Source organism: Phoxinus phoxinus (assembly GCF_949152265.1).
Source record: "Phoxinus phoxinus genome assembly, chromosome: 5".
NCBI lineage: Eukaryota > Metazoa > Chordata > Actinopteri > Cypriniformes > Leuciscidae > Phoxinus > Phoxinus phoxinus.
Window position 1 is genome coordinate 24,242,278 of NC_136880.1, and position 24,320 is coordinate 24,266,597.

General features: G+C 37.4%; 2 protein-coding genes across 4 annotated transcripts in view; one reads left to right on the top strand and one right to left on the bottom strand.

Moving 5' to 3' along the window:
- The window catches only part of rpp40 (ribonuclease P/MRP 40 subunit), a 114,821-nt gene extending 108,171 nt beyond the window's left edge, over window positions 1–6,650 (top strand). The window contains exons 2-9 of one of the 2 annotated variants that reach the window (XM_079612330.1): window positions 3,433–3,626; window positions 3,741–3,885; window positions 3,976–4,044; window positions 4,204–4,299; window positions 4,404–4,529; window positions 4,618–4,816; window positions 5,031–5,165; window positions 6,335–6,609. In XM_079612330.1, the coding sequence (XP_079468456.1) occupies window positions 3,510–3,626; window positions 3,741–3,885; window positions 3,976–4,044; window positions 4,204–4,299; window positions 4,404–4,529; window positions 4,618–4,816; window positions 5,031–5,165; window positions 6,335–6,533 (1,086 nt within the window). In that variant the 5' untranslated portion in view covers window positions 3,433–3,509 and the 3' untranslated portion in view covers window positions 6,534–6,609. Of the gene's footprint in view, window positions 1–3,288; window positions 3,627–3,740; window positions 3,886–3,975; window positions 4,045–4,203; window positions 4,300–4,403; window positions 4,530–4,617; window positions 4,817–5,030; window positions 5,166–6,334 lie in introns of those variants that run through there. The other variant, XM_079612329.1, reaches the window with a different exon arrangement.
- A 373-nt stretch (window positions 6,651–7,023) lies between these two features.
- cdyl (chromodomain protein, Y-like) lies at window positions 7,024–24,320 on the bottom strand. 2 transcript variants are annotated; one of them, XM_079612317.1, is made up of 7 exons: window positions 23,732–24,320; window positions 12,314–13,106; window positions 10,863–11,125; window positions 10,366–10,538; window positions 10,065–10,275; window positions 9,609–9,752; window positions 7,024–9,178 (listed from the first exon to the last, which is right to left on the bottom strand). In XM_079612317.1, exons 1-7 carry the CDS (start codon window positions 23,756–23,758, stop codon window positions 9,020–9,022), a joined length of 1,770 nt encoding a protein of 589 aa, XP_079468443.1. In that variant the 5' UTR covers window positions 23,759–24,320; the 3' UTR covers window positions 7,024–9,019. The 2 variants fall into 2 exon arrangements, with proteins under 2 accessions (XP_079468443.1, XP_079468444.1); XM_079612318.1 differs by lacking the exon at window positions 23,732–24,320 and adding an exon at window positions 13,405–13,730.

Here is a 24,320-nt window from a genome sequence, read left to right on the forward strand (position 1 = left end):
AAACATTTTTAAAACATTAGTTTCTATTTTAATTAGGCTAAATCTAGTTTTTACAAATAATAACTTGCCTGACGGTTTATTTAGCAACCGGAGATATTTATAGTCCGCTCAGCTTGTAGAACCCTTCAGGTTCAAAAATGCATTTTTTTTTCAACGGCCTGTTGCTATGGTTACTCACAGCTGTTGTAGGCAGCGCATTTATTTATTAATTTCGAATGGTAAACAGGCAGTTTCACCAGAACTACTTTACTAGGTGTCCTCTATCACTTTTTAACGGACACCCTGCAGCCAATCAGAATCGAGTATTCACCCAGACCATGGTATAAATTCTATTTAACTTATGTCAAAGATCACTATTTTCCAGAAAGACAAAATTAGATTAACTAACCTCAAAACTGCTTTAAATAAATAGCCTACATCTTAGAAATGCTGATATTAAGATGAAATGACAAAATTGAGAATAGCATAGCCATTCATTAAATGTGTTGAGATGGGACTTTGTGCCAAATTTTATGAAAGTGAAAAAAAGCTGTTTTCTGTGAATGTTTGAGAAATAACGAGAAGAATAACAGTACATGGTGAAACTATTTGTGCTACAAAAACCAGTGCGTTTATAATTGTCAATACATTCAAATAATATGGTAAGAATTGCCAGCTGTTTTTGTACAGCTAAAAATAACTGGAAGTGGATGACATTGGAAGCCAGACACTTTCAGTTTACAAAATGGTTACGCCCACTCTTAGGTGAAACATAAGGTTAGCACGACTTCAGCCTATTTATACAGATGAATGCAAATTAAAAGTAAAGTTCACTTTATTGAACTAAATGTAAACTGTCAGGTAGTCTGTTGGACAAAATGGACAATTCTTGTTTTTTTTTTTAAATGGAATAATCCTAATCTGTAATCTTCCCCTTCCTGTTGCAACCACATTTCTTCTCTGATGACGTGTTTACTGGGGCGAGGCCGGGACAACCTGTCACTCACATGACATAACATCACAGCAACAGCAAACTACAACCATACAATGATCCAATCAATTCCCAATAGACAAAGTCAAGACCCGCCCTACATTTTTCTTGTTCGAAAGGCCGTTTCATTTGGATATAGGCTACAGAGAAGAAATTACAATCGCGATTTCCGTTTCAAGCTGACTTTAAAGTGTAGTTCTCTCCATCATTATTGTCCCAGTATTCCCCGAGATCAGTCCGACAATACACTGCGAAATGCACAGATGAATCGTTGTTCAAAAAGAGAGGCGCGTGCAAAATAAAGTCGAACAGTTCCCACTGTAGCACTTTTTCTTCATTCAGTCTTGACACAGCTTGAATATCCGAAAATGTCAGCCAGTTGTTTACAGTGTACCTGACCCCAACTTCTCTCCTTGCGTTGCTCTGCATCACTCTGATCACGCCCTTCACTTCAGAAGCGGTTATTGTGACACTCTCCAATGCGACTCCCAGACGGCTTGACTTCATATCAAACTCCAGCAAACTAACAGGCATGTCAAATGCTGCCACTAACCGTGCTGGAGTCGGATCACTGCCATGTTGAAGCTCTTGGTTTGGAGGATGATGCCGGAGTCCAGATGACACATTGCACGTTTCATTTGCATCATCAGAGATGTCAAAATGTCTGACGTTTGCGAGGTTCAGCCCCATCATGTCTGCAAACTGAACTCTCTTTCCACGAACCAGATTCTTGTGTGAGAAAGATTCATCCTGATATAGATCTACAGGCAGAGATTTGGCTCTTTGCCTGTCTGTTTGGTGAGTCTTTGGTGAATAAGGTGATAATTTTTCATATTTTGCTGTGTGTTCTGGTTCAGACAGACACTCGGTCACGGCTGAAGTTCCCTCTGACTGCTCAGTGTCCATCAGCATTCATCACATTGACCAGTGCAGTAAGTAACTGAGGAGCAGAAAGTCTTTTAAATATGAAAAAGGGACCTGCAGTCTTTGCGTAAGAAAGATTGACAAATACTACATGCACACGAGTTGCGTCACAGCAACGTCACCTGTCTTTGCAAACAAATTGATGATGTCTAAGCAGAAAAAATGACTTTTAGCCATAAACCAGCCAATGGGCTTTAGAACATAATCTTAGCAAGTCTATTAAATAAAAAACAATTTTACATCTGCATCCAAGAGCATTTAAACTTATTTATTATTTATTGTGACAAGTGACCCCCCCCCCCCCCCCCCCCCATTTAATTCATGTAATAATTCATATGTATCTTATAGCTATAGCCCAAAAGCTGATGGATATGTTGTTCCCTATAGTTAATGAACTATAATAGTTATTAATAATAACATCCAATCTTTAAAGTCTTGTTTAGTTTCCCACTGTATGTTATTCCAGAACAGGCTCTGTTAATCATTGTGTATAGTGCAGAAACACGATGACGAACAGCAGAGGGCTCGTGCGCACATGGCAGAGCGAACGAGCACTTTTTTCTGCACATGGATCTGTTTACACTCTTCATGACGCAACAGAGTGCAGTAGGTTTTTATATGTAAGCTGTAACGATATTCCACGAGAAACCAGTCGAAATGTGTATAGGGGAAAGTTCAAGTTTAATTTGCATTTCATATAGGTTAGGCCAAGCTCTCACCAAAATGTACAGTGTAAAAACTTAATAAATAAAATATGTATCTATTTATTTATAGACCAATAATACATTATATTATACAGTCGATTTTCTCCAGAATTTCAGTTAATCCAGTAGAAAATCGTTTTTAACATTAACATTAGGCCTACAGATTTTTTGTTGTTGTCTTAGTTGGCTATACAGTATAAGTCTATCTAAATTATTTTTCCTTTTTTTTTCTTCTTCTTAATTTATCTTCATGGAATGTATGTAGGCTACATTTATAATAACTCAAAATCATTGTTATAGGCTATGTTGTTTATCTAAACTGTTTTATTTTTATTATCAAGAAAACCAAAATACGAGGTGACATCCAAATCAACTTACTTAACATTAAAAAGAGGGCGTAGAAACAAAATGAAAGATGAAGACAATTAAAAAGCGTAGCATATAAATCGTTAAACAAATACTTCTAATCACATTAATAGCCATTTAAATTAGTACAGAATAACCACAGGGTTATTAACAAAATAGTATAGCTTATCAATTACATTTAGCCAATCAACTAAATCTAACAAAATCCCATTTTTTTGTCTTAATTTCGACAATATTTTAAGATTGTATCAGACTATTATTAATTACTACAAACGTGGAGACTCTAAAAATATTCAATAAAACTGTTACCCATATTTATTAGATATACAAAAGGCTAGTTCAAAACAGCAACCTTTTTCTCAGTTACTCTGCACTCGCGAACTGTTTTATAATCACGCTCTGCTGCTCTGCTGTAAGCAGGAACTGACGTCAAACGTTTGCGACAAGTGAAGTTGCCACTATTTTGAAAGTTTATTCAGCTCGTTTCTCTTTTTTGGCTGCTTGACGTCATAAAAAAAATGTAGATATTGCACATAGTTGTCAAAATGTCGCCAGAGCTGGAAAAGTTCCCGAGAAGCCTGTTGGTGTGCGAGAAATCAAACTTCTTGAATGAAAAGTCTCGGCATGACATCCACGTGTCGAATCACAACTTTAATTACAAGGTGAGTTAAATCATTAAACATCTGCTCAACATATTTATTTTACAACTCTTGATTGTCTTTGGGTCGCGATAGTTTCAGACGGAAATGTGTCGCTTTCTCGGACTGTCTCCACAGATCTCAGTGCTGATCCCTGAATGTGGGATCCTCCCTGCAAACATCAGCAGTGTGATCAACAGCTTCAGCCCTTATTATCTAGTGCGGAATCTGCCTGTTTATGAACTACTGGAAGAAACATTCCTTGAGTCACTTGTAAAGAAAGGTAGGAGGGGAAAATGGGCGAATTTCAATAGCTTTTTTGGTATTGGAACAAGATTTTAATTTTAATTTAATTAAAAAAAATGTAACACAGGAAACTTCTATGCGCTTTCTTACAACACCAAAATTGATGAAGATAATTCCATTGCACTTCTTTCCAGTGGTAAGCAAGACAACTACTCAGATTAACATCTCTATGAATCTTAGTGTATGTAAAGTGTATGTCTTAGTTACATTTCAATTTAGAGTTAGATTATTTTAATAAATCAATAAAAAATTATAATAATTTATTTACATATTAATTTCATACTGTTTTTCCCAGGTCAGTTAATTTTGTCTCTAGATAAAGACACATATGAACAGCTTGGCTTGGAGGGACGACCATCTCAGTACAATCACAAAAAGGCCATGAGATTTGGTAAACGTCTTTATTCTTTCTGAGTAGCATGAAATGGTGTTTTTATCTTTGAACAAAAAAGTATTCAATAAATATTACAATTATAAAATGTCTTTGTTTTGCAGTCGTGTCTCTGGACCTCACAGACAAAAGCTTGACTCCAGGCACCAAACGATACCAGCGGGTTCTGTCAAGTATAAAACACCGGCTACCACTCAGATATGACTTTCTGTTAACTAAATACAACACAGGTTTGTAGCAAGTAATCCATCATTACCGTCACTGACATTAAACATATTTCTCAATTGCCTTAGCCTTTTGCATTCATGACTCTTTCAGGTGCAGATGAAGATAAGATTCTTTCCAAGCTGTTGTCCCAGTACACATACGAGGAGCACAAGCCTGCTTTTAGCCATCACACCCTGAAAAATATACCATGTCCCTCACTTAACCCATTAGATATACAGGGAAAGACACTGTCATGTGACCCACATCACTTCTTGGAGTGGCTTGGAGCTGTTAACTTGGACATCAGTTGGTGAGCGAAGGCTAGTCACTATATCATGCTGTGCACTTATATGTTTGTGACTTGTTATATCTGTAAGTTGACTCCATGTATTGTACAATGACTACTTAAAGACTGTGGCACAGATTGACAATAATGAAATTACTATGACAATTTGCTTCACAAAACGGAAAGGAGTTCCTGGTGTTTTCGACTATTTCTAAATTGAATTGTGTATTTTTTTCAGTGAAAATGCTGCGGACAGTTTCCTGTCGACGTACGTGTGTCCAGAGCCCAAGAGTTCTGCCAATCAAGCCTTGTTGTGCACCGTTACTGGCTTTATCTCACCTGAGAATGTGTTTTTGCTGCTGCAAGAACTAAGGTGAGACCGTGTTACCATCACAAACTATATTCCAACTTAATACACGGGTTTCTGTGCAACGTCATCACGTAGATGCGCGCGCATCTAAGAGGCAGAAAGCAACAGTCTTTACGGCTATATCTAGCAGAAGTAGAGATGACGCGGAGCTGTTGTGTTTTTATGATTTTATACTAATGTTTTTATGATTCGCAAACTTAGTTGGACAATTTCATACTAGTCAACTAACTAACTTTTTACATAATGTTATATTAATATGCAAATGAAACACAAGCAAACAGATTCAACTCTGAAATTGCAGTTTATTATTGAGTCAACAAGAATTTACAAACAATGCGAAATCTACGTTAATTACAATGTTCTTTTACAGAACTCGGCATAACATATAGCGGTCTTGCCTCTTGGATGCGCGCGCATCCGGTATTGTTTGTATACAAAAAACCTGTGTATATGCAGACAACTACAAGTAAGCCATTAGTAAGATAATTCACAAGTAAACTCTTTAGTATTACTTGCATACCAAAGCATGTGTAAAGTACTTGATTATAATTTAATAACAAGTGTTATTCAACTGTACATTTCAAGTTATGTTTTAAATGTATTAAATTGCAACTTCATCATTACAAATGTGTAATTACGAATATATAATAATACATAACATACAAGTTTTAACATATGTGACATTACAGCATATTTTAGTTTAACTTAAATGCTTGTCAGGTTACACTTTATTTTAAGGTGTCCGTTACAGTGTAATTATACATTTAAGTACCGAGTAATAATAATAAACATGTACTTAGTTTAGGGTTAGTTGCATTCGGCAGTTTAAATCTATTTCAAGGACCCTCCATGTAATTATGAAATTACATTTGTACTTATGTGGGTCAAAAAAGAACTCTAAATTTCAGCAAATTGCATTAACCTGTTAGCAAGGTTAATATAAACTTAAATACATTTTACAATTAGGTGTCTGAAATCTTTTTGCACTTGAGTATAATATTTCCATAAGTGTTTAAGGAGATGCTTTTAAGTGTCTGAAAACTTAACTAAATTCAGTTTGCACTTAAGTATAATATTTCCATAAATATTTCCATTAAGGAGATGCTTGCGGTGTAAAAGTGAGCATATTTGAAACTTACAAGCTGTTTATTTCTCTACCTCGGATCTTCCAGGCAGTATTTCGATGAACCGAAGTTTACACCATGGGTTTCCCTCACTGTGCATGGGTTTGTGGATAGTCCTGTGTCATGGGGAGCCACAGAACATGGGTTCCTCAAAGGTGGTGAAAACTTCTACAATTTTGTTTGCTTCAAAAATCAGGACTACTGGTTACACATGGCTGTCGGTGCTCAAGATGGCTGCCCACCATGAACCAATGGACATTTGACATTGAGGATATGAGACATGTTGTGTTGAAATGTAAAATACAAACATAAATGAATGATGTTGGTTTTTATTCAAATTAAATTATAAAAGCAAAGAGTGGGTAAAAAAAAAAAAAAACTTATAGTATATCAATTTATTTGGACCAGGCATTTCACAGCTGTTACATGTTCTGAAAAACCTAAAAAAAAAAAAAAATCTTTACAGATTGTACAATTTATAGCATTTAGTATAACAACTATAAGAAACAAGCCTTGCCATTATACATATATATATATAAAAAAAATCTAATTTGGACCAGCATTTGAAACTAAAGGCAGATCACATATGTACAGCTATGCTAAAATTCAGAAAATGAGGATAATATATAATTTTGTCAGTGAAGTGACTGGAACAAAGTAAATTTTCCCTCAGGTATAGTCCGCAATGTTTTACATCAAACTGCAACACCCTGTATACAGAATTCAAAATTTAAAGAAGTTCCTGGTGTTTTTGACTAGATTTCTAAATTCAATTGTGTATTTTTTTTCTTCAGGTTATTAACAGATCAAACTAATGTTTCATTGACATCAGTTTACCAGAGTTTACATAACATCACATACAAGTTAAAATGTAGAAGACATTATTAATGTCACACTGCACTTCATAATCAAATATAACCTGCCACATTGTTTAGAAAAAGTAATTCAAATAACTGATCAAAAGCATTCAATAAGTATAATAGTAAGAATGAAAACAATTCTATTTTCACAATCATAAATATAAATCCATAAACAAATTAATTTTACAAAATCATTTGGGAAGGGAAAAACGTACACAACCATCGGTTATTCCATGTTATGGAACCACTGCAGCAAAGTCTATCTATGGTCAATAAATACTGAATAGAATTAACAACAATAATTTACACATTTTATTGCTGGGGCTGAGCTGATTAATTACTGAATTGAATTTTGCTTACCTGTAAAGTATTGAGTCAGACCAATTTAAAGCAAACAACTTTGGAGCAGAACATTAAGAAATAGTGCATAGATATCTGTACCAGAAACATGATGTAGAACGCGATGTTCAAAACAAGTAAGATTTAAACCAGACACTTCATTGCTAGAAATCATATTATGGATTTTGAGAGGTAGAACTTTAGAACTGGGGAATAAAATATTTCTACAGGTAACTTATTGCAAAGTCACATTGTTAAGCAATTTACGTGGACAGTTTTGCAACCCATTTTCCTAAACCTACTCCATTCCCACCCACAAAAACAAAACTGAAAGATAGCCATTCCATTTAATAATAGTGCATACTAGCTAATAACTACATATGTTTGTGATGAATTTCAGTAGGATCTTCCCTTAGAGATGGTTGTTTAATCTCCAGGGCTCGTCTGATGATACAGCAGTCCAGTCTGTTTGAACCAGCAGAAAAAAAGGATGCAGATTTAAATCGCCAGCACCCTTTATTGACTCATGAGGAACATACCCCCATTCGGTTTCATAACGTCATAAGTTATTAAATTAGAAATATTGTCAACATTTACATCAAAATTATTTGGTGGTATAATGTTACTCCAAAGCAAACAGTTGGTACGCCGAGAACATACAAACAAAACTATAATTAAGCTGAAAACTTTTAAAATGAAGCCAGCAAAACATACAAATGTTAAGTTTGATACAAATAACTGTTAATTCCTACTAAGCCAGCGCCTTGCAAATCCACATGTACTTATTTTGTTCACTTTAATACATTAATAGCTTTCAAGTCAAGATGATGCTAGAAAAGAACTGATGCTAAATCCCTATGCACTGGTGTCATTTTCATTGCTGTCAATGTCTGATCTTCTTCTCTCATAAAGATGACTACAAAGGGCTGACCGATGTAAATGCCTGAATATTCAAGGTGAACGAGGCTTGAGATGTCTTCTAATTGATGTAATAAATGTACCAACTAAAAAAAGCCTGCTACCGACTATAAAGTCTTGATTATAATGGCAATCTGTTAGTTTAGGGGTAACAAAACTGAGACGAGTGCAAAATTCAACTCATTCAAGTCTCATAAGTCTTAAATTACACATCAGTCTGCATAGGAGGCATGTCGGAAAAATAGCCCAAAACCATATTACCTCTATGACAAAGCAATAAAACACAGATTGAGCTGAAGGATGAAAGGAATTTACATGCATCGAGGCATTTTGTCCTTCAGCACAGTGAGTGCCTAGACTAGAAAGATGTGCAAGATTCATCATAAACTTCGCATTAAAGTCATTATCAAGTGTAGCAGAATGAGATGCTGCTTTCTGCAGACGGATGAAAAGGAAATACGTCCTGGACGAAGATGAAGTTGCGGGTTAGACCACGCCAGTCTTCCTCTGATGGGGAGTTCCATCAAAATCCTAATAAAAATGACAAACCTTGTCTATATAACATCAGGCACTTGAGGATGGAGGTTTTTGACACCCGTAGGACATTTAAATCGATTTAGAATTCATCTATTTTCTTCTGGAGATATTTGAGTATGGAGTCCATGCCCTGAGGAGAGCCCCAGACCCTCTTAAGTGCCTCACATTCCCTCTCGTTGGCCTGCTCCAGGGCGGCCCGGTTAATGTTCCTCACCAGTGCTTTGGACTCGCGCAGAACCTTCAGTGTTTCCGGCAGCATCACCATGACAAAATAACATGAGGGGAACAAAATAAGGAAGAAAAGGAAAAGAAGGCACATGACTTATGGATGTGGATGCATTGTGAATTTGTAAAGAAGTCCACTGTTATGGCAACTGCATTTCAACACAAAATACATAAATGTTCCTCATGACGTACTATCGATTCAAAATCCACACACGTCTCAGAAAGGTTTAAAAGACTGTAAAAACAGCAGAAGAATCACAGTTGAGGAACTAACTTATTTCCAATTTATTCTAGAAAGACTATCAAGGTCAAATGTACATGATCTAAAATGAGACAATAAAAGCAAAAAAACAAACAAACATGAAAGGTTGAAGGGAATATGTGAATGTATGCTTTGAGAAAATGTGGCAGGAAAAAACAAAACAAATGAAAAGATGACTTACAACTGAATTACAAGATACTAGCTCCTTAATGCGAACCATGACTTCCTGTGGGAAGGTCCCTGGCCACAGAACCTGGGACACGAGTCCTTTGGCACAAGCTTCCTGAGCAGTCAACTTCCTCCCGCTCAGTAGCATTTCATTAGCCTATAGTGACAGGAGAGAGAAAAGGAATCAGAATGATTCAAGAGACAATGAGAAAATGCACCCGTGTCACCTTATTATTAGTATTTTATTAGACATTTCAAACTTAATTCTTATATATATGTGTGTGTGTGTGTGTGTGTTTGTGTTTAATGGCTAAATGATTTCAAAATATTAGGAGGTCCTTGGATAGTTCACAATGTACTTATATTATAAATGACAGGTCCTAGATATAAACATTGATAAGTTGGATATTAAAGTGTAAAAAGCCTTAAATGAGTCTTTCATCCAGACCCACACTATTGATGTACTGACCGAAGCTACTCCCATGATGAGAGGGAATGTTACAGAGGAGCAGGCGTCTGGAGTTTGGCCAAAGATTGTGTAAGGAGTCTGGAACCAAGCTTTCTCATTGGCCCAGATTACATCACACAGGGGCAAGATAGCTGCTCCAAGCCCAATAGCAGGCCCATTCACGGCGGCAATGATGGGCTTCTTGAACTGGATGAATGTGTTGACAAAAGTTCTGAAGACAACAGAAAACGCATTGCCTTATCTATAGCTATTATTACAAAACAGTTCACAAAAATATGATAAAATATCTCATTATTTTTACCTGATTGTCTCCGCCATTTTGATACTTTCTTTTTTCCTATCATCTGTGAGCCGTCTAATAAAGTAGATGAAGTCTAGGCCAAAGCAGAAGACGTTTCCCACGGCGCTCAGTAGAACAAGTTTACTGTCATCAGCAGCAGCTGTGGCCATGGCACTCTGAACCTCCTTCATTACCTGAAACCCATTACAGTACGAGTCATTTCATATATGAGATAAAACAGTTACACCATGCCAACTACAAAATGTGGCTAGACGGGTCAAAACTAAATCCACTTCCATTATATTCACCCTTCTGCTAGACAATCTGAAAAGTACCATTTTCTGTATGGTGTCAGATATTTTTTTATTTCTACTGTCATACCACCCAGTCCTAATTCAGAGGATGAGGTATCAGATGATATAAAAAATAAAAGTTAAATGTCAGGATACTTAAAAATAGTCGCATGGGTTATTTGTTACAAGCAACTTTAATAAAAAATGTGATATATTTGGACTCACATCAGGATTCAGTGAGTTGTTCTCAGAGGTCTTGGTAGAAAACAGAATATGTGTAAAGCCATCTTGTTTCTTAACTACAATGTCCCTGTAGCGGTAAGCACTCTCAGTTTGACGAACACTGAAGCGCAGGCGTTTGTCGAAAGTCGCACTGTCCCCAAAGCGCCTTTTGCCGGTCAACCCTGAACTGCCCATCACTCCTGCCGCACCACTCTGTGTAATGGCCGTTCCGTTTGCCGACGAGGCTTCCATGAAGCTTGTCACTCCTATGAAACGACAACAAAGGCAACCATTTATAAATAAAAATTATTTAAATAAAATAAATGATAAAAAAATAAAATAAAAATACAACTTTATATCTGATTCTACAGTGCATTCAAAAGTTTGGGGTCAGTAAGATTATATATATATATTTAAAAAAAAATTTTTTTTATTGTATTTTTTATTATAACATCTATTCAGCAAGTAAAGGCATTTTCTATTCAACGGTAAAACATTTGTAATGTTTCAAACTATTTCTATTACAAATCACAGCTAGTCTATTCTTTTGAACTTTGAACATAAAAGAATCCTGTAAAAAATGTATCACAATTTCCACAAAAAATTAAGCAGCACAACTGTTTTCAATGTTTCTTGGCCACCAAATCAACATATCAGAATGATTTCTGAAGGATCATGTGACACTGAAGACTGGAGTATTGATGCTGAAAATTCTGATTTGTCATTGCAGTAATAAATTACATTTTAAAACATATTCAAATATATTTATTTTACACATTTTAAGAATATTTTTCAATATTACTGTTTTTACTGTATGCTGATTTGATCAAATAAATTCATTCTTGGTGAGTGAAAGACTTCTTTCAAAAACATTTGAAAAATCTTACCGACCCCAAACCTTTGAACGGCAGTGTATATTATGGATACACCACTATGGGTAAAAACATGTGATACCCATAAAATGGCCTGAAATTAATTAATTGTGGTGCACATCATCTGCATATGAAGAGGGCGCACAAGCATCAACACAAATTATTACAATCATTACCACTCAGACCTACTGTTATATTGCATTAAGTGGCATACATGATATCAGGATGTGATTATTTTCTTCTGTTAGATCCCAACATGAGAGTAAAATCAGTACCATCGTGACATAATTATATTTCGTCATAATATTCGTCACAAGTTCAGCATCGTCATAAATAAGTGTAAGGCTTTTGAATCCACTCTAGGAGGTAATCTCAAATATAATTTGAAGTTCAGGAGCAACACATTTGCTTTAATTTAACAAGTGCTTGATTATAACAGTTTATATTGTTGCTCCATGACTGGAAACACATAATACAAATTATACGAGTATGACTTAAACACACTAAAACTCAGAACTAAAGCCCTCTCTCTTAAACCTCATAAGAATGTAATGTTCTCAATGTAAGTTAAGCCGACTGTACCTTTCCCGTTTAATGTGCGGACAGCAGCTGGGGTAATGGGAATCTGTGGTGGCGGAAGGGCCGTTTGCGTCCTGGGCCTCGTGCCCATACGAGCTCGCTCCTCTCCTGGTACACGCACAGCTCCGGAGGGTTTCTCCAGCAAGGCCACTTCAGGGGGCACAGCATCAGGCTCCTGGCCTCCCTGCTCCAGACTGTGTGCTGCCTCACTGGGAGACTCCTCGGTATCAGTGCGGCTGTTCATTGGGCTCTTTGGCACTAGGATTTTGATGCCAGATTTTGTTAGGTCCATACTACGGCGCAGTGCACTCATAGTGGGTGCAGCTGTTGGCGCAGCCGTAGGGACCGTGTCAGTGACTGTACCCGTGACGGCAGTGCCGGTGCCAGTGCTATTCATGCCAGCCGAACGCTTATTCTTCTGCTGCTGTGCGTCGCTGTCGTTTGGTGAGTGTTGTGCTGGCTGCAGCCGTTTTGTAGAGGGTGTGCTTGAGTTCTGTGGAGAAGTCTTCGCTGTGTTAGGATTCGCTGACGGCTGCTGAGGCCTGTTGATCTGTTTGCGGGCATTGACGTTAGTGTTGCCTCCGGCTGTGCCGGGAGAGCTCCGCGTGGAACGGAGTAAAGTTCCGTCTTTCTGCTTCTCGCTGTGTTGCCGATTAAACTCATGGATGAACTCGACGCAGCTGGACAGGTGACTCTCCGGCTCCCAGGTGTCTCCCTCAAAGCCATAGCCTCTCCAACGGACCAGGTACTCAGTCTTGCCCTTTTTGTTCTTACGCTTGCCAACCACTCTCTCCACCTACAGAGGGACATGCAGATACACATTTTATGTTAAATAATAAAGTACTGGCAAGATTGAGTTATGAAAGAAATTACACTTTCTACGAATACACTTTTTTTTACGCATTAGATCAGTGGTTGGGAACCTGTGGCTCGTGAGCCACGCATTTGGGGGAGACGTGAGTGAAGATTTGGGAAAAGAAACAAGAGATCCCATGTCCAGTGGAATAACTAATGGAATATTGTTAAATTTGCTGATAATCGGGTGACCAGATCGCAAAACAGAATACAAAGCTTAAATTTATGGGCTCACATACCTCTCTTTTTCGGCATGAATCCAGATGTTTCCATGGATGTGACGTAACATTTAATAATTGCCAACCTATTTATTTTGTAAACAAAGCATTGTGCTTCACTCTTAATATTCACGTAAAAGTAGTTTCGGCGACCCGGCACAGTCCTAGTAAATTATGACAAGTGTCTTTTAACAAGGCTGCTGTCTCAGTCCAAGGCTATACTTCCTGTTATGTTGCTGATGATACTATAGTAATAGGAGTGATATGCAGTAAAATTGAGAATATATGGGGATGAAGAGGAGCTTATAACTAGGTGTCATCATGACAATAATCTGACTTTGAATGTCAACATGACAAAAGGACTCTTTGTGAACTTCAGGAAACCCACTGAGTGTGACTCCTCAATCAACACCAAAGGCACTGCAGTGCAAAAGTGCCAGCAGCTTCAGGTTCCTTGGCATGCAAATCTCAGCTGGCTTGGTTTGGTCTCACGACACTGTAGCACTGAATAAGGCACAAGTCAAGAACATATGTGCTTTTAGATAAGCAACTACTTCAGAAACTTCACAACTTCTACTACAGCATCAGGGAAATTATCTGTTGGGTAGTAGGCTACTACCAAACACAACTGAGAAACCAAAAGGCTTTATAATGTACTCAATGCAATCGTAAATCCAACTATCAAAGGCTCCTGCCACCCCACTCAGATATTTCCTTGTAGCAAGCAGTACTATACTGTAAAGGGATAATTTACCCCCCAAATAAAAAACACAATAATCTGTTCACCATGATGTTGCTCCAAACCCGTATGACATTGTTTCTTCTGTGGAAAAAATGAGTGCACTTGCCCCAAATGCCGCAATAACCAAACAGAAAAAGAATGTGGTTTCTTTTGGGGCGATCATCGTTTTCATGATCGATCGTCGCAGTCACGTACGAGTACTCGTGCCCATCCCTAATACACATATGGTGCTGAAGCCTGGAGTGGAAGAACTTCACTGGCTTGCAATTTCTTTTTAATAAATCTAGTCAAATTTAATCCATTTTGTATCTGCTTTGTAAATCTTGCCTACTGCTTGTAGTACCTGGACAATGTTTGAATCAAAAAGCCTAATTGAACTATGATATCATAGACCACGTATCAAACGCGGCTCCTGGAGAGCCACTGTCCTCCAAAAAACCTGCCTAGAAGTTTCTAGTAATCCTAAAGACCTTGATTAGTTGGATCAGGTGTGTTTAATTAGGTTTGAGCTAAACTGCAGGACAGTGGCCCTCCAACTTGACACCCCTGTCATAGGGATTTTTACTGACCGGATAGCTATTTGATTTTTAAAAATGGTTATATTTAAATTTGGCCACATTAATGTGTCTCCGCAAAACAAATATAAAATGGATATAAATCTTTAATTCCCGCGCTATAAACAAATTGATCAGAGTACAAGTCAACGAAAGCAACAGATATGAGCTGCATTTAATTTTTAATCAGCTAATTTCAAGATCTCGAAAGCATTTCGGAGGGCATTACACCTAGTCTTTTCACGATCGGATAGCAGCAGAGCAGCCTGCCTCAGCTAGTCAAAAATGCCTTTAAACTGTGATGGTGATAATAAACGTATATTGTGATATGCTTGAAGTGTATAGAAATTAAAGTTATAGCTTCAATATCTTCCCGAAAAAAGTCAGTTGGTGCCTCAGTGACTACTTCGCTCAGAGAATCGGTCAATGATGATGCCACACCCCCGTTTTATAGCATCAAATAATATAACTAAAACCAAAATTTAAAAAGAAATAAAAAATTAACACTTGCACCTCATTCGATTACATGGAGAGGGCGGTGTTTATGACCTATAGCCTACTGCATCCAGCCACCTGGGGGCAATCGACATATTCTGGCTTCACCTTTCAGGACTTGTGTAGCACACTTGGATCAAACATGTGGTTAACTCACGGTCAGCAGCTGGCCGCTTGGTCGTCATTTTATAAAAAAAATAATACTCCAAACATTTTTCTAAATTAAAGTCAGACAGTAACCTGAAGGTTGTGGGTTTGATTCTAAATACCATCAGGAGATGACTGAGGTGCCCTTGAGCAAGGCACTAACACGCAATCGCTCCCTGGGCACCATAGCAAAAATGGCTGCCCACTGCTCCAGGTGTGTGTTTCCACGGTTTGCAGTGTGTGAGTTCAGTACTTAATACTCCTACCCCCGGTTTCACAGGCTTAAGCCTAGTCCCAGACTAGAATTCATGTTTGAGCTGTTTCAACTGAAAGCAACTTGCACTGGCACATCTTAAAATATGTCAGTGCCATTGTTTTGTCTCAAGATGCACACCAGTAATGTTTTTTCTAAAGCATGTTTATAAAAGATATTTAAATTTCCTAATTGAACTAAGGCCTAATCCTGGCTTAATCTAAGCCCTGTCTGTGAAACCAGGCCCTAATGTGTGTGCAGTGCACTAACTTGGATGGGTTAAATGGGTTCTGTTTTTTAAGTTTGTGAAACATTAGTAAACAGAGAGAAAAAAACACTTTACTAAGAGCAAGTTGTCTCGATTCAAACGATCCCACACACAACATAACGATGCGTAGATCCTGAGAAAATCATCATGAGTGAAATTACATGCTGCTTGGCTAAAGCTAAGACTTCTGGGATCCGATTGCATCACGATCATGTCACAGTGTTTTCCAATGTCATTTAAAAGTTCAACCAATGGAAACTGGATCTCGGGTATGGTGGGTAGGGACGATTTGTAGAGACCAATCGGACACTGTTTTATCTGGAGTGCGCTTGGATTGGATCAATCGCTCAGATGGAAGATCATCACTCCTCTACCAGGATCTTATTTATTGTTTCTTATTCTATGTAACTTTCAATATTTTATGCTTTGTGGCGTTTAAACATTCAAGTAGTTCTTATGTTCAGTCAAATGCTCAGATTATTTGTTTGGAGAGGTTTTTTGACTTAGGCTACCATGTTGCCATTACTTTTGATTGCTTTGAGATATCAACACAAAATTTGGCCCAGATGCAGTTCACATGATTGTTATTGTGAATGAGAACAAGCTCAAACTTCATTTATATAGGCTATACTTTTAATTGTCTAATTGTCATCATGTCAAGCATAAATATTAACAAAATAAATCAAATTGCATCACTTTTTCTGGTGTTTTCTCAGACATTGTTGTATGCCACTTGAAATAGGCCTAACATGAAATCATTAAAAATGCCTTTATGGTATAAGGGGTTAACAGTGAGTCAACAGAGAGCTTACATATCACAATAGAGTCTGAATGATTGGATCAGGATTGGTATTGGCCGATCACTTATGACAAGAAATCTGTAGTCGGTATCGGCTGCAAAATTCCAGATCAGAGCATCCCTACTCTCCAGGACAGTTGCCCTCTGGTTTACAGAGTAGAACAGAGCATCTTTGCTCTGTTATGGATTTTAATCAATAATTAAACACTTTCCAGTGCCATTCACATTACAGCATAAGAAACATCAAGCTTGTGTCAAAGGCCAAACACTGGCCAATGACTTAAATTAAATTTAAGTGAAAGATTTATATCGCTTTAAGAGCGATACTTTACGTGTATGAAAAGTATCTGTACACATAACGGACGGACAAAATCGCAGGAAAAGCTTGACGTGTACTAACAATACATTATTTAAGCTTATGGCTTGGTTGAATTCTAATGTAGAATACGGTCTGTTATTTCTTGATAACAGACCGCTCCGCTTCACATCGGGATCCTGATCAGCCTGTCGCTATAACAACAACCACCTTGCTCTACATTATCCCTTACTTATTCTCTCATATTCAACTGTTCAAGTGTCTGTTCAAGTTTCATTCTCATTGTTTCTCCTTTTATCCAATATAGCTTAAAGATTTTAACTATTGTCCCTCATACCCGGTATAACAAACCTATAAGCAAGCTAAATTGTTGCTAGTTTGACATGACATGTCTGAAAACAACTGAAAAGTTGTGTTGGCTATAAAATACTCCCTTACTGCGCTCATCTTCCAAGTGGACATTTCTCTGAACCCACCGTGAGTGACGCATGAAAACAAATGCATACCAAATCTGAGCTAAATGAAATTATATTGTTTTCTGCTCCAGATATAGGCTACACTTTAAAAAATATATATATATTCATTTTAAAATGTAACATTAACATGACGGTAATTTAAAAACAGCCTTTGTAAAAATCTAAAAGCAAAACACTAAAAAAAGTAAACGACTAGTATTTCCAAGTAGACTAGCAGCAGCAGCGGTATAGTCATATAGTCTCGCACATCCCTATTTGTAATAATGTTGTTGGATGTAAAACTGTGACACTGCTGAGTGTTGCCACAGCTAAAAGTCCTATTCCCCAAAGATTCAAGCTGCCTGAGGAATTCAGCGTAATGACAGAAACTGCTGTAGGGCTTTCACTTTTATCATACTTTATCATACTAGGTCTGACATCTTTTTAAGCTTTATAGATTTACATTCCAACTATTCTTCTGGCATTATTAAAGTTCTTATACACCCCCACGCAATGTCAATAAACGACTTGCCATTGTAAACACCAAAAAGCTTAATGGCATGTGCAAAATAATGTCTTTGAATACTATTTTGAAATAAACAAACTTGTTTCATGGAGTTTGGGACAACTGTTAGTGTTTTACAACTTCATATGATCTTAGTTCTAGTGAAGGATCTGAATTAAAATCTGCTAAGGGGTAATTACATCTAACAAATCATGTAAAAAAAAATTGTTTTATAAGAAAATTAAACAACATCAATCTTTTAAACAACTGAGAAGACTGAGTAGTAAATTACATTTGATCAAAATCACTTGTCTAGTTTACAATAGGCTATTACATCAGCATACGAGTCAAATTGGATGACAGCAGGGACTCATCTCAAGATCACTTATCAACAGTTAATGAAATAACAGACGAAATTAAATGAAAAAAAAAGATCAGTCAAATGAAGAATATTATTGAAAATATTCAAATCAGGAATGTTAGATTCAGAATGCATAGTTTGTGCAAAAATGTCCTTCAAAACCAACACTAACCTGTCAAAGTTTCAAAATTGGATTGGCTTTTTTCTCTTTAGCATGCAGTGTGAAGCATTTCACTCAGTTCCCTGATCATTCACATTCAATTTCACTGATTGAAGAACAAATTTAACTCTGTATTATGCACGTTATTGTCTCTGACAGACAGTTTTCCAGAAAATGTGTGCGCTGGATCTCTGCTTCTCTCAAAATATTAACATTATTGTGCACATTATTTTTGACAGACATCAATGTTGTGATATTCAAAAGTATCAGGTGGATCTGAAAACAGAGGGGTTGTAAGATAATGATCGGTTTCTTCAGCCGACAGATATTCAGTGAAGTGACTGATGCCCGTGACGAGTGTGGTATTCCAAACGACAGCCAGCAGCATTTTTGACGGACACGATTACCTGCGCGAGGGGTGAAACTGTTTGATTTTTGGCTTATTATAAAACATGCTGAAGACGTTCAAAATGCTTTTTGCGTGGTTCATTATACTTTTTTTTGGAATTAAGTTTATTTTGTGACTTAAATAAATGACATGTTACTCAGAGACTAAAATGTTTGGTTTGTCAATTTTTACATTTAGCTGTTGCAAATTCGTTGACTTTTGAAAATCTAATAATTTTTTTACCAGTAAAGGATTAGATTTGATGCACAAAGTTGTTTTTATTGTCTCTTCTTAACAAATATATTTTATTTAAACCCATGCAAATCTTGTTATAAATAGTAGTAAAAAAAATAATAAAAAATAAATAAAAAAAATCACACAACAGAAAAAACTGTTCTTCCAATATTACCCCTTAGCAGATTTGGACTCATCTCCCTTTTCTTCCCATTAGTCTGTATATCACATATGTTAATGTCTCAAATATACTGTAACTCTTGTTCCTGTTCCTCTTGTTCTCTTTATCACCACAGTGGTCATATTTGGGATTTCTGTCCTAAATTAGATTCCTAGAACATTCGTTCTAAGGGATTAAACGGAGAGGACAAACCACATATTTCAAAATAGATCTGTGCATTATTAAATGCAGCTTATATATTATATCTCCCGCTGTCTATGATGTCAATAGTAATAGGCTAATAATCAAACAACAGAAAAGAAAAAAAAAATCACTAGTATTTTACCTACTAGCATGGCCGCAGGAAGTAGGGGTGCTGCAGCACCCCCTGACGACAGCTGTTTCACTACATCTTGATTAAAGCATCCTTTGGCATTAGGAGAATGTGTTTTTCCATCCCACTCTGCTACCATTGTTTTTCAGTGTGAACGCACTAGTCGTGTTTAACTGTTGCGCTCGCGTCTCGCGCATGACACAGCGTTCTCAAAACGCAGCACTCAAGTTAAAATAAGTTAAACTAAAACGCGCCTCGAGACCATGCGTTTTTCCCCCTTCCACTGCCCGCGTTTGGCGTCTTGCAGTTTCGCTTTGAAAGATTATGCATTCTGTGTGAACCGGCACTAACTCCTGAGCATGTATCATAAGGTAAGATGCAGATTTTTGTGCTGCGTTTTTAAAATTTATCATGAGTTCTGAGTGTTCTCACATAACTCTGTTCTCATTCATTTGTATGGTCATCTTTTTGTCTGGGCTTTTTAATATTAGGATTTTGTTTAAAATACTCTACCAGCCCCGCCCCCAGCACCCCCTGATAAAATATGTTCCTATGTCTACTAGCCTCTGGTATCTGAGTCGCCAACAAGTTTGTCGACAGTGTTGTTAAATATCTATTCCGAAGCTGTAGGGGGAGCTCTATAGAAAAACCTGCGAGCAAAAAGCGAGAATACAGAATTCCCGAAACTGCATAGCCCTGCTTTAAATCCCGAAAGCACTCTTTGTTTATTGCTGGCAGTATGTTTCTTTGTTCCGCTTTATTTACTACTACTTGCTTTTATGTTTTGAAGCTATATATTTTTTTAATTTATATTTTTATTTGTAAAAAGTAATAATAATTACATATGCAACTAGATAAAAAAGTTTATAGACAAACTAAGTTGGCATGAAAAAGCCTAGCCAGAAAGTTTGAAGGTTTTATAACTATTAGATAGAATGGAAGCTTAAAAGAGTCTTGATGGATTCAAAATAGTACATAGAATGGCAGCTAATTGAGTCTAATGAGCCTCTCGATGGATGGATTCCCACCATTACCATATAATATAATAAATAAAAATTAAATAAGGGTGTCACAATTAAGTTACAATCTCAAACTTCAGATTAAAAAATGGAATCGTCGATGCTGCCATGCCCCCATGCCACATCCGGTTGGCTTGCCAAGCGCAAAAAACAAAACACGTGTTGAAGTGCTGCGAGTCAACGTCCTCTAACTTAGCTACAGCCAGTCAAAAGATAGCGGCAACTGCAGATGCAGGAGACCCATCAACAGAACTTGAACCCCCTCCTCTTTCACTGAAGTCGCCGGTGTGGAAGTATTTTGGATTTCCAGTAAGTTATGTTGACAACTTTCGCGTTCAAAAAAGCCACAGTTTGCAAGCTCTGCTATGTGTACCATATTCTTCTACTGGCAGCACGACTAAAGCCTTGTTTATACTTTTGCGAGTCTTCGCAGACTGCGCGCACCTCCCCAAACGGACGAGGCGTTAAAAACTCGACGCGCGTTGTACTGTGTGAAACGACATTGTGACTGAAGATATAAGTTATTGTTACATTATGTTGTTAATAAATGTTTTCAATTTGACAATATAGGGTGGTACATTGCGAACAAAGGTCAGATATTATATTGCATAAAAGTCTAGTCTAAAAATAATTAAAAAAAATTAAAAATCGAATCGAACCGTGTCCTTAGAATCTAAAATTTAATCGAATCTTGGATCTGGAGAATCGTGACACCCCTATTCATTCAGCACCAAGATGCCCTTGGGAAACACATACAGTTTTACTGATTAGGTTTATTTAGCACAGGGGCAAAGTTCTCCAAGTCATGAGGGAGTCTATTTTCTGTAGTAATCAACATGTCTCAGACGCTGTTATAGAACAGAACAGTGAACGGCCACTTTGAGCATCCATGGTTCTGGAATGGGGCTTGGAGCGGCATTTAGATTAATATGTAAAAGTGTGCTTTCCTCTCAATAAAGTAAACATACAATGAAAATGCCAACGAAAAAAAAAAACAGTTAAGAAAGCATCTGATCATAGTGACGTGGATACGTTCACACAAGCTCTGCAATTCGACACTCAGTCAAGTCACGCCACTTTTATTTAAATTGCACTTTATACAATAGATTGCGTAACATAAAGCAGCTTTACAATATTAAACATGAAAAAAAATATGTAATTTTCTACTATAAAGAGGTTCAGTGTGTTCGTGTTTTTACTCGTGGACGTCTGACCTCGACGGAATTGAGCGGAAGAAATTAAACGGAGTAGATTTCCACGTCAAGGAAGGTGGAGCCTCAGCACACACACCTAGACCTAGCTACCCATTACGCCATCGCCAGTTCGCCACGGACCAATGATAGTACGAAGGTGTTTACCAGCCAGAGTGAACTTTTCCGGAAAGTTCGCTAAGGAAAGCTGTTTCGAACTCCCGAAAAAGATCTCAAAATTAACTTTGTTTAGCCCTGATTTTGTCTGAATTACGTCACATTAGTTTGTTTCTTAAATTTCGCTTGAAGTATATTGGCGCCTTTTTACTTTAGGTGTAGCTAGTGTAATTCTTTAGTGGAAATGTAGCAATTAAACAATTTTGTTAAAAACTTAGCTTGAAATCACAAAGACACTTCTTCAGGAATCACTTCTACATAAGCACTATTGCTAAGTCTAACAACAACCTTAGAATAATGGCAGGTTTGTCTAGAAAGAATGGAAAATCCTACTTCCAGAACCTTTGCTTTCTATAAAACTTTACACATTTGTATCGAACCCCAAATAATTCATTTAATAAATGGACAACAAGGTTGTTAGCAATATGTCTTGAAAATTAAGAAATTAAGATCTTGTTACCTCATCATCACTCATAAGGTTAAAAAAAGGTATAGAACGAAAGAGTAAACTGAACACATTTTGAATAAATAATTCCAGCATCATCCATTCCCTTTAGTTTTATGATACAGTGGGAGTCAACATTTAGGGTGCAAATAAGTTTTTAAAAAACTAGCCTATGTAATTTTACAGGTCTGCTGACCCAAGCCACAACAAAAAAGCACCTAAAGTTCAAAAAGACATGGATCATGACTAACAGTTCTGGTATTTTCAACATCAGAATGGAGAGTATTATCTAGGTGTTTGAAAATGAGGACATTATTCATACTGGTCTTTATAAACTGGTCAAATATGTTTGAATTAATCGGTTCTCTTCACTCCTTTTTATCTTCTTCACACCTTTGTAAAGCTTTTGATCATAATATTGACGAATTTATGTCAATAAGCACATCAGTTCTAAACATATAACCTTAGTCATTATTCATTGGGCCAATTCTCAAAAGATGGGGGATACACAGTGCAACTGTATTTGACAATTCAAGCATTTATGTAAATTAATACTTTAAGTATATTCATTCAGCATAAACATGCAATATGTATCGATCATTTAAAAAAATTAATCACCAGGTTTAAACCCTGTTAACAGATCTATAGCTGAGAATAATGTCAGTCAGTCAGAATGTCAGTCCATCAAACAAGCCAGCAAGTGACACTAGACTTTCCTAATGCGAAATGATACGCCATATTCTATCTATTTACTATAATAATATCACCAACAACAAAACTTGAGAATGATCTAAGTGGAAAATGAAACCAAGCAAAGGCGATCATAACACACAACCCTGTTGGATAGCTAGGAGACAGACAGGTTGAAAGCTCTACAAGCGAATTTAAATTCACAGGTCCTGCTGGACAGAAGTCGAAACTAAGTTCCCGCAGAGCTGAACACACCATAAAGGACCGAGTTCACTTTCAGCTGTCCCTGCTGTGTCCATCAAACCACACAGACCTCATGGTTAGCAGCTAGCTTGATGAAGTATCACTCTCCAAAGTGCCCTTCCTTCCCTCCCCCGCCGCCTCATCCACTGCCTCCACCAGCATCTCTCCACACTAAACTCCACAAACTAACAACAAAGACGACACTGGCTCCACACTACTAGTTTAGTTTGCTAGAATGCAACGTTACCGGTGTAGCTTTAACTAGTATTGGAGTGGATAAGTCAGTTGTTAAGACTGTTTGCTAGTGCAGTCCACACGAGCCTTGGGACGCGTCGTCTATGTGCAACTACACACAAATATAATCGATTAACTGCGTCTAAACGGGCACGAACGGTAAAATCGCCGACATTCACCTCGTAGAGTTCCTCCGTGGCCATCATGTCACGATAATCTTCGACGTTGTGGCAATCCGTGAGGATTGTAGACACTTTTTCTCCTCCAGTTGCAGTTGTCTTTTTTGGCCTCTCCTCCTTTTTCAGTTGGTCGGGTGAGATGTGCTTGACCCGCACCGAGGATCTCTTTGCGGTTTAGTTCTCGCACTCAACGTCTATCCAACAACATTATAGTTCGAATAAAGCGTTTCATTCCCGATTAAGTCCAAACGAGCACTTTTGTCGGTCCAGGCGGCGATTTTCGAGAGTGTTACCGTAAACTAGTCTGTAGGCAGTGCTGATTACGCGCTCGTCTGCTCTCAGTTCTGCCACACAGGAAGTCTCAATCGAACGCAGATTAGAGTCGAGATGAGTTTGCACTGCCTGCAACACTTGATAGAGCTGTTTGTCGACGGTCATCTGTGTTTTGCAAATCTTTATCGGTGTTGATTTTTGAATGAAGGTCTAAAGGAACAAAACTGACGTAAATTCGCTATAGTTTAATCCATAGCTGTACGTGCCAGGTGAGTTTAGCCTATGACTCAGTCTAAAACATTTTCATGAATGCCAT